The 12,185-nt window shown below is 46.7% G+C and overlaps 2 protein-coding genes across 8 annotated transcripts in view; one reads left to right on the forward strand and one right to left on the reverse strand.

Annotated features, from left to right (window-relative positions):
- The window catches only part of BEGAIN (brain enriched guanylate kinase associated), a 597,092-nt gene that overhangs the window by 196,824 nt on the left and 388,083 nt on the right, over positions 1–12,185 (reverse strand). The window lies entirely within an intron of this gene.
- DLK1 (delta like non-canonical Notch ligand 1) overlaps positions 8,981–12,185 on the forward strand; it is a 32,410-nt gene continuing 29,205 nt past the window's right edge. Inside the window, exons 1-2 of the mRNA XM_069949885.1 lie at positions 8,981–9,090; positions 9,179–9,264. Of these exons, the coding sequence (XP_069805986.1) occupies positions 9,201–9,264 (64 nt within the window). The 5' untranslated portion in view covers positions 8,981–9,090; positions 9,179–9,200. The remainder of the gene's footprint in view (positions 9,091–9,178; positions 9,265–12,185) is intronic.

Consider the following 12,185-nt stretch of genomic DNA (forward strand, 5'->3'; position numbering starts at 1 on the left):
GGACACATCCTCCACTCTATACTACACCACACAGGACACGTCCTCTATACTACACCACACAGGACACATCCTCTATACTTCACCACACAGGACACATCCTCTACTCTATACTACACCACACAGGACACATCCTCTATACTTCACCACACAGGACACATCCTCCTCTATACTACACCACACAGGACATATCCTCTATACTACACCACACAGGACACATCCTTCTCTATACTACACCACACAGGACACATCCTCTATACTACACCACACAGGACACATCCTCCTCTATACTACACCACACAGGACACATCCTCTATACTACACCACACAGGACACATCCTCTATACTACACCACACAGGACACATCCTCCTCTATACTACACCACACAGGACACATCCTCCTCTATACTACACCACACAGGACACATCCTCTATACTACACCACACAGGACACATCCTCCTCTATACTACACCACACAGGGCATATCCTCTATACTACACCACACAGGACACATCCTCCTCTATACTACACCACACAGGACATATCCTCCTCTATACTACACCACACAGGACACATCCTCTATACTACACCAAACAGGACACAACCTCTATACTACACCACACAGGACACATCCTCCTCTATACTACACCACACAGGACATATCCTCCTCTATACTACACCACACAGGGCACATCATCTATACTACACCACACAGGACACCTCCTCTATATTACACCACATAGGACACATTCTCTATACTACACCACACAGGGCACATCATCTATACCAGTGTTTCTCAACCTGCGGTACGCGTACCCCAGGGGGTACGCGCCGCAGGCTGAGGGGGTACGCCGGGACGTGGGGGAAAAAAATATTTTGGGTGCCGGGACACTGCTATCACCCAGCAATGTCCCGGCACCTGTCCCCGCCGCTGCTCTCACATCCTTCCCCCAGCAGCCTCACCAGCTTTCTGTACAGGACATGGTGAGGCTGCTGGGGGAAGGATGAAGTCCGAGGTCACAAACCAGCAGCCTCTCAACTCACTGTCTCTGAGGCCCTGCTGGTCCGGCCGCCTGCGGGGACATCAGCCTGCCGCCGCCGCCGCATCTCCTCTCCGCCGGGTCACCTCAGGCAGCCTGTTCGGGATTCGTCCCCAGGCAGCCTCACGCTCTTCCCCCGCGGCTCCCGGATCGGGTTGCAGCGTCCAGCCGGGGGCTCCAGGAGGATATGCGGCAGCCTGGGGACGAATCCCGAACAGGCTGCCTGAGGTGACCCGGCGGAGAGGAGAGGAGATGCGGCGGCGGCAGGCTGATGTCCCCGCAGGCGGCCGGACCAGCAGGGCCTCAGAGACAGTGAGTTGCGAGGGGGTAGTGGTGCTACCCCGCCCGCGGCTCCTGCAGTAGATTGTGGACCAGGATATGGGGCGCCCCCCATGTCCACCTGCCGCCGCTTCTCCCCGGTCAATCAGTGGTTTGTAGACCGGGAGATGGGGCCCCCCTCGTCCTACGGTTGACGCTGCTGCCTGTGGAAGTGGGGTGCCCCATCTCCCGGTCCACAATCCACTGCAGCAGAAGCCCCCAGCGCACCACATCATCACCTCTCTCCCCCCTCCACCTCCTCTCTACCCCCATCATCACCTCTCTCCCCCCATCATCACCTCTCTCCCCCCTCCACCTCCTCTCTACCCCCATCATCACCTCTCTACCCCCATCATCACCTCTCTCCCCCCTCCACCTCCTCTCTACCCCCATCATCACCTCTCTCCCCCCTCCACCTCCTCTCTACCCCCATCATCACCTCTCTACCCCCATCATCACCTCTCTCCCCCCTCCACCTCCTCTCTACCCCCATCATCACCTCTCTCCCCCCTCCACCTCCTCTCTACCCCCATCATCACCTCTCTACCCCCATCATCACCTCTGTCCCCCCTCCACTTCCTCTCTACCCCCATTATTACCTCTGTACCCCCATCATCACCTCTCTACCCCCATCATCACCTCCCTACCCCCATCATCTCCTCTGTACCCCCATCATCTCCTCTGTACCCCATCCACCTCCTCCCTACCCCCACCACCTCCTCTCTACCCCCACCACCTCCTCTCACCCCTCATCACCCATCACCTTCTCTCACCCCCATCACCGCTCTCCTCCTCTGTCCTCCTCTCTCCCCTGTCTTCCTCTCCCCCTTCACCTCCTCTCTCTTCCTCTCCCTTCTTCACCTCCTCTCTCCCCTGTCTTCCTCTCCCCCATCACCTCCTCTCTCCCCCGTCTTCCTCTCCCCCATCACCTCCTCTCTCCCCTGTCTTCCTCTTCCCCATCACCTCCTCTCTCCCCTGTCTTCCTCTTCCCCATCACCTCCTCTCTCCCCTGTCTTCCTCTCCCCCATTCACCTCGTCTCTCTTCCTCTCTCCCCTTCACCTCCTCTCTCTTCCTCTCCCTTCTTCACCTCCTCTCTCTTCCTCTCCCTTCTTCGCCTCCTCTCTCTTCCTCTCCCATTTCACCTCCTCTCTCTTCCTCTCCCCCCTTCACCTCTCTCTTCCACTCCCCCTTCACCTCCTCTATCCTCCTCTTTCCTTCTTTTCCCCCTCAGACCTTACTCTCCCCTTAATCTCCTTGTGGCTCAGAGGCTGGAGAAGAGAGGAAGACCCCTCCCCCCCATGGGCGGATAACGTGAGTATGAATTTTTTTTGTTTGTTGGGGCAGGAGGGGGAGGGTGTAGAATGGTGGGCATTACTATGGGGGCAGGGCAGGAGGCATTATTACTATATGGAGGGTCATGGAAGGGGATATTATTTTTAATGAGGGATCCTAAATACAGGGACAACCCACACACCTACTCACTTTACAGCGCATTACACCAAACAGCGAAGTTATTACTGTATGGGAGCCTACAGGTAGGAAAAAGGGAGGGAAGTTAAAGGAAAACTGTGATGCCTAAGATGTTTGGCAGGTTCTCTGGCAAGAGGTAAATTGTAGCTGCAAGAAATCATCATGGTGGTCTGGGCCAGATGGAGAGGAAAAGGAAAAGTGATATATGGCTACATGGGGAGGTATCTGGCTATAGAAGGAGGTATCTTAACTACATGGGGAGATGTCTGGCTGCAAGGGGGTAGGTATCTGGCTACATAGGGGAGGTATCTGACTACATAGGGGGAGGTATCTGACTACATGGGGAGATATCTGACTACATGGGGGAGGTATCTGGCTACATGGGGGAGGTGTCTGACTACATGGGGAGATATCTGACTACATGGGGAGGTATCTGACTACGTAGGGGGAGGTATCTGACTACATGGGAAAATATCTGACTACATGGGGGAGGTATCTGGCTACATGGGGGAGGTGTCTGACTACATGGGGAGATATCTGACTACATGGGGAGGTATCTGACTACATGGGGGGAGATATCTGGCTACATGGGGGAGAGATATCTGGCTACATGGGGGAGAGATATCTGGCTACATGGGGGAGAGGTATCTGGCTACATGGGGGGAGATATCTGGCTACATGGGGGAGAGATATCTGGCTACATGGGGGAGAGGTATCTGGCTACATGGGGGAGAGGTATCTGGCTACATGGGGGAGAGGTATCTGGCTACATGGGGGAGGTATCTGGCTACATGGGGGAGGTATCTGACTACATTGCAGAGGTATCTGGCTACATAGGGAGGTATCTGACTACATGGGAGGAAGTATTTGGCTACATGGGGGGATATCTTGCTACATATAAGGGGTATCTGGCTACATAGGGAAAATATCTGGCTACATAGAAGAAGGCCTCTTGACTACATAGGGAGGTATCTGACTACATGGGAGGAAGTATTTGGCTACATGGGGGAGGTATCTGACTACATGGGGAGGAGGTATCTGGCTACATGGGGGGATATCTTGCTACATATAAGGGGTATCTGGCTACATAGGGAAAATATCTGGCTACATAGAAGAAGGCCTCTTGACTACATGGGGGAGGTATCTGACTACATGGGGGAGATATCTGGCTACATAGAAGAAGGCCTCTTGACTACATGGGGGGAGGTATCTGGCTCCAGGGGGACATATCCATCTCTGTGGGATATATCCCACCTGCTTCTCTGGCACCCGGTTTACTGACGGCCTGCTCAGCCAATCAGTGCACAGTCCCACCGTAGCCACTGATTGGATGAGTGGGCTGTCAGTGAGCTGGGAGCCAGAGAAGCAGGTGGGAGTACAGGGAGGTAAGTATGATCTGTTAAGGGCCGGCAGCTAATTAGGTAAATAGGCAGCGGCTACATTCTCGCAGCAGATTGAAAATCCTCTGTGAGAATGCAGAGCCATAGGCCATAACAGTACAGAGTATCGCAGTGGATTTTGCTGTGAAACGTACATGTAAATCTACCCTGGGCAATGTTATTAATGGATGGCATCGTTGGGGGTACTCGGCTGGAGCATCTTGTCGCATGGGGGTACTTGGCCTGAAAAGGTTGAGAAACACTGATCTATACTACACCACACAGGACACCTCCTCTATATTACACCACATAGAACACATCCTCTATACTACACCACACAGGGCACATCATCTATACTACACCACACAGGACACCTCCTCTATATTACACCACATAGGACATATCCTCTATACTACACCACACAGGACACATCCTCTATACTTCACCACACAGGACACATCCTCTACTCTATCGGTACATCTATCGGAATAATTTATTGTACAACTTTTGTAATAAAAGGGACAGTGGTATGGAGTCAAAATAGGTGACCTCCCCACGTGTCCCCAGGTGCCCTACAGCTCCACATCCATATAAGACACAACTTATAAGAGGACACATCCTCTATACTTCACCACACAGGACACATCCTCTACTCTATACTATACCACACAGGACACATCCTCTATACTTCACCACACAGGACACATCCTCCTCTATACTACACCACACAGGACATATCCTCCTCTATACTACACCACACAGGACACATTCTCTATACTACACCACACAGGGCACATCATCTATACTACACCACACAGGACACCTCCTCTATATTACACCACATAGGACACATTCTCTATACTACACCACACAGGACACATCCTCCTCTATACTACACCACACAGGACATATCCTCCTCTATACTACACCACACAGGACACATCCTCTATACTTCACCACACAGGACACATCCTCTACTCTATACTACACCACACAGGACACATCCTCTATACTTCACCACACAGGACACATCCTCCTCTATACTACACCACACAGGACATATCCTCTATACTACACCACACAGGACACATCCTTCTCTATACTACACCACACAGGACACATCCTCTATACTACACCACACAGGACACATCCTCCTCTATACTACACCACACAGGACACATCCTCTATACTACACCACACAGGACACATCCTCTATACTACACCACACAGGACACATCCTCCTCTATACTACACCACACAGGACACCTCCTCTATATTACACCACATAGGACATATCCTCTATACTACACCACACAGGACACATCCTCTATACTTCACCACACAGGACACATCCTCTACTCTATCGGTACATCTATCGGAATAATTTATTGTACAACTTTTGTAATAAAAGGGACAGTGGTATGGAGTCAAAATAGGTGACCTCTCCACATGTCCCCAGGTGCCCTACAGCTCCACATCCATATAAGACACAACTTATAAGAGGACACATCCTCTATACTTCACCACACAGGACACATCCTCTACTCTATACTATACCACACAGGACACATCCTCTATACTTCACCACACAGGACACATCCTCCTCTATACTACACCACACAGGACTACACCACACAGGACACATCCTCCTCTATACTACACCACACAGGACATATCCTCCTCTATACTACACCACACAGGACACATCCTCCTCTATACTACACCACACAGGACACATCCTCTACTCTATACTACACCACACAGGACACATCCTCTATACTTCACCACACAGGACACATCCTCCTCTATACTACACCACACAGGACATATCCTCCTCTATACTACACCACACAGGACACATCCTCTACTCTATACTACACCACACAGGACACATCCTCTATACTTCACCACACAGGACACATCCTCCTCTATACTACACCACACAGGACATATCCTCCTCTATACTACACCACACAGGACTACACCAAACAGGACACAACCTCTATACTACACCACACAGGACACATCCTCCTCTATACTACACCACACAGGACATATCCTCCTCTATACTACACCACACAGGACACATTCTCTATACTACACCACACAGGGCACATCATCTATACTACACCACACAGGACACCTCCTCTATATTACACCACATAGGACACATTCTCTATACTACACCACACAGGGCACATCATCTATACTACACCACACAGGACACCTCCTCTATATTACACCACATAGGACATATCCTCTATACTACACCACACAGGACACATCCTCTATACTTCACCACACAGGACACATCCTCTACTCTATACTACACCACACAGGACACATCCTCCTCTATACTACACCACACAAGACATATCCTCCTCTATACTACACCACACAGGACACATCCTCTATACTACACCACACAGGACACATCCTCTATACTACACCACACAGGACACATTCTCCTCTATATACTACATCACACAGGACACCTCCTCTGTACTACACCACACAGGACACATCCTCTATACAACACCACACAGGACACATCCTCCTCTATACTACACAACACAGGACACATCCTCTATACTACACCACACAGGACACATCCTATGTATACTACATCACACAGGACACCTCCTCTATACTACACCACACAGGACACATCCTCTACTCTATACTACACCTCACAGGACACATCCTCTATATACTACACCACACAGAACACCTCCTCTATACTACACCACACAGGACACACCCTCCTCTATACTACACCACACAGGACTCCTTCTCTATACTACACCACACAGAACACCTCCTCTATACTACACCACATAGGTCACATCCTCCTCTATACTACACCACACAGGACACCTCCTCTATACTACACCACATAGGTCACATCCTCCTCTATGCTACACTACACCACACCACACCACACAGGACACATCCTCCTCTATACTACACCACACAGGACACATCCGCTATACTACACCACACAGGACACATCCGCTATACTACACCACACAGGACACATCCTCCTCTATACTACACCACACAGAAGACAGCCTCTATATACTACACCATACAGGACACATCCTCTATATACCACACCACACAGGACAGATCCTCTATACTACACCACACAGAATACACATCCGCTATACTACACCGCACAGGACACATCCGCTATACTACACCACACAGAACACATCCTCCTCTATACTACACCACACAGAACACATCCTCTATACTACACCACACAGGACACCTCCTCTATACTACACCACACAGGACACAGGACACATCCTCCTCTATACTACACCACACAGGGCCGCTAGTTACATAAAATAATCATGTAATTTGATTGACTGAACTAATGATATTAAAGGGAAACTTTCGGCAGGTTAAATGTATCTAACCTGCTCATATGTCCCTATTGTGCACAGGGTGCTGAAGATGAAGGTATGTTTTCCACCCCCAGTGCACCAAACAGCCTTACTAGCTTAGGGATCAAACTACACACTGCACGGAAATGGCACAGAGGATTAAGGTAAAAAACCTGCCTTCATGCTCAGCACCCCGTACACAATAGGGCCATATCAGCAGGTTAGATCCGTCTGATCTTCTCATAAAGCCTGCCTGAGACAGGCTCTATGAGAAGAGTGCCAATATTAATGATCAATGCTAAACAATGGTATAACATTGAACAGTATTAGAAATCCTATGACTTCCTTTAATAATCCCCCCCCAGGGGGAATTAAAAAAGTGTAGAAAAATAAAAATAAAAATGAGAGAGATCATTGTGCAAAAAAAACATCCCATACAGCCCCATAGGTGAAAAAAATAAAACAATAGGGCCATTGTAATCATAATTATTTGCAACAAAAAAAAAAGCAAAACATCAGAAAAACTTTGAAAACATACATATGGTTGTATACAGATGCATAGAAAAAAAAGTTTTACCATAAAGTGCATCACATAGACAAGAGAACCCCCTAAAGATTACAAAACTGCATTTTCCCCCAATTTCACCCCATCATATTTGTAAGGTTTTTTCATTCCTTTTTACGATAGATTGAAAAGAGCCATTACAATGTACACCTGTTCCTGAAAAAAACAAGCCCTTACATGGCCCTGTAGACTGAGAAATAAAAGCACTATAGAGGAAAAACAGAAACGCAAAAATGAAAATTGGCTCTTGGTCATTTCGCCCATTTTGGACTTTGTCATGAAGGGGTTAAATTAATGGAAATAACAATAAATAATAACAATAATAATAATAATTATTATTATTAATAATGATAATTAATATTAATATTTGAATTATTAAAAAAATGATGGCAAGGTTTATTTTTCCACTGCTGACATTTATGTCCATCATCCTCCTCCTCCTCATCATCATCATCTTCATCTATGGAGGCATACCAATCCAGCGCGTGTTTTGTGGGGAGCTTAGTGAGTAGCAGCAGCAGTGTCGGAGGCGTGCTTATCCCGAGCCGTGGAGAATAATCCTTAGTTCAGTTGTTGCTGTGAAGAGATGGAGTGGTTCTGGCTTGAGAAGAATTGATGCTGGGCAGCGCAGGCGATGGCTTTTCATTATCCGCTGCTTTATGATTGCGGAGCTGCATGAATGGTGAACTGCTTTGTTTTCTGTGAGGCTGGAGGGTTCCTGCTGCCTGGGACTAAGACATTAGACTTCTTGGAGAGCAGCTGATCTGAAGAGAATTTGGGCATCTGCTCCGCTTTCTAGATTTCTAGGTCTAAAGGGCATCAAATTGAGAGAATTCCAGAAGTTTGGCTGCAGAATCCTTGGATGGCAAGAATAGAGACGTAAAGGGGGCAGCTTGATAATCATTAACGTTGGGCACAACGGTCAAGGTTAGTACCCCATTGGTGCCCTTCTTCTTCCAGTTTGGTGAATATAGCATCATCACTAAATTGGCTAGTAACACGTGTTGTATTTCAGGTACCCGAAGGAACAAGTGGTAATGGAGCTGTCAGCTCTTCTCCTGTGCTTCGTCTTATCCCAGTCTACAGTCTCCGCCACTCAAGGTAAAGCCATTCTGATGTCCCACATTCATGAGTGTCTAGCAACCTGTGGCTCCTTTTGTCATAGTGGGAAGATAACTCTCATCATTCCCTTGCAGGCAAGGCTAGAAAATTGTAGCCTATGGAGTCACAATAGCTAGTAATTCTAGCGGATGTCACTCTATAGAGAAAATTTAATTTAATTTTTTTTAAATCAATGATCTGGAATTGTTTGTTGTGCAGTAAGTTGGGTGTGTGGCATTAAAGAGTTAAGAAGGTTTGCTCATTTGTTTCGGTCCGTTTGATACTTTTGATAATTTTTGATAATATTAAAATTTACTGTCTCACAGTAACCAAATGTCTCAGTAATAATAGAAGTGATTGTGAGACCGGGGTTATTGACTGTCAATGGGGACGTCTCTTGTATCCTCTGATATGTTATATGATGGTATGGCAGGATAAACCATTGGCTTAAAGGGGCAATGGGGCAACCTGGTGATTGTAAAATGTAACGCTTTGTAGGATACTAGAATAATTACAATGCTACTACATGTACTTGATACTAAATAGTCATGAACAGTTATTGTTATGGTTTATTATACTGTATATGGTATGTCAGTAGTCAGCACTTACCTAACTTATAGCGGATGTCCACAATGATAAAATGTATTGTTGTGTGTCCTATATACAAATATAGCACATCATATTATTATCCTATATAGGATTATATATCACTGTCTAGGAGTGAGCCCTCTATGGGAAATAACTCTGTATACCAGGGGGAACCTTGGCTCTCCAGCTGTGGCAAAACTACAACTCCCATCATGCCTGGACAGCCAAAGCTAAAGCTTTGGCTGTCCAGGCATGATGGGAGTTGTAGTTTTGCCACAGCTGGAGAGCCAAGGTTCCCTACCCCTGCAGTATTGGATGTCACTTCTATGGGGAATGACCTTGTATAGGATATCACCTTATATAAGATATAACTCATATGGGATATAACACAGTCTGTAAAGTAAAATTTGATTTAAAATAACCCTGTATTGTAAATTACCTTGTACAAAATATACCCTATGGGATTTCACCCTATATAGGCCATTGACCTGTTCTAAATATACTCCATATGTCATATAAATGTATAGGAAATTACCCTGTACAAAATATACCCTATATGAAGTATTCCTATGGGATATAACACTGTATGGGGTATCACCCTATATAGGCCATTAATCCATGTAAGATATGAATGTATAGGAAATTACCCTGCAGAGTATATAAGCATACAGTATGGTAAATAATCTTGTAGAGGATATAGCACTCGTGTGATTATTTCTGAATAATTGCTTGCTATCACTTATGGCTATGGCCCTATATATGCCTCCAGTGTATCAGTATGTTGCCGCCATTGACTCTATCTGCATCATAACCTTTCATCCCGTAATTCAGCGAGCGTCAGGGCGAACGCCCGCGCCACTCCACATTATTTACTGCTGTTGATAGAAAATCCTGTTGATATATTGTAGCGATATATCCGTCTATTTTCCGTCCCCTCCCCCCAGCTCTCTAGGATCCAGCGCAATATTGAATTATGTAACGACGCCTCATTAATTCAGAAATCCCAATATCAGCGGATAATGAGATTTCTAATTGATTTTAATGCATCTTTACTTACTGAATATTACAAGAAAAGTCAAGAATCTGCTGAGTTATCGATAATCAATCAATCAGATCAATTCAGGCCGCGCTCCTGTCATGATCGTTTGTTGCAATGTGCGGAGTCCAGGCGAGTTTGCTTACAGCCTTTAGATGTAAGCCGGGGTCTTCCCGTTCTTCCTCTTCTTCTCAGCCCCAACCACTTTTTTTTTAGAGAAACATGGACGGTTTCTTCCAGAAACTGTGCCACTCTTGTCCTCAGTTTGGTTGCGGTATTGCAGCTCTGTTTTATTGAAGTTAACGAAGCAAAGTTGTAATACCACACACAACCTGAGGACAGGGGTGGCGCTGTTTTGGGAAGAAAGCAGCTACATATTTTCAATCTTGAATAGTAAACTGCTGAAAATGTATATAAAGTTGCAATCAGTCATGAAAAAGGTGACTAGAAAAGATTTATGACCTATCTGGTAGTATGAGTGGTGGGGATATAATCGCCAGGACCCTCACTGATCTCTAGTAATGTCAATACTGGTTCCCTGCCCCCTCCACAGCCTCACAACTATGCCATAAAGCGGATTAAAGAGGTTATCCAGGATTAGAAACAACACAACTAATGTCTTGCAAAAACAGCACCACCCCTGTCTCCAGGTTGTGTGTGGTATTACAATTCAGCTCCATTCACTTCAAGGCTATGTTCACACAGCCTACGGACAAAGGCTGTAGTTTGGCACTAAAAAACAATTGCCGTTGTTGCATTGAAAATTGTGTTGAAATCAATGCACCGCGGCTGGAAATAACTGACATGTCAATTATTTCCATGGCTGTACCAAACAGCGGCCATTGTTCAATACATTGGGTGAACAATAGCCGTCGTTTGCATTGACTTCAATGCAGCGGTTGTTTTAATTGAAAACAATGGCCGTTCTTGTCATAAAATGTACGTGGCGTGAATATAGCCCAAAGGTGCGAAAACCCAAACTGAGGACAAGAGAGGTGTTGACGTTGAAAGGAGGTGGCCATGTTACTTTCTTTGAGAATCAGCGCCACTCTTGCCCTCACTTTGTGTGTAGTATTGCAGTTTAAATCCATTGAAGTGGATGGAGCTGAGCTGTAACACTATACACATCCTGAGGACAGGGGTGGTGCTGTCTTTGGTTGTTGGTGAGAAAACAGCCATAGACAAGCCCTTTAATACCTCCTTTACCTTCCAAGAGGGGTGTAACTGGAAATCATAGGGACCCCACAGCAAAATGAGATAGGCCCCCACAACGTGGCAGTAGTTGTCGGCATGTATG

Source organism: Dendropsophus ebraccatus, chromosome 13, assembly GCF_027789765.1.
Source record: "Dendropsophus ebraccatus isolate aDenEbr1 chromosome 13, aDenEbr1.pat, whole genome shotgun sequence".
NCBI classification, from domain to species: domain Eukaryota; kingdom Metazoa; phylum Chordata; class Amphibia; order Anura; family Hylidae; genus Dendropsophus; species Dendropsophus ebraccatus.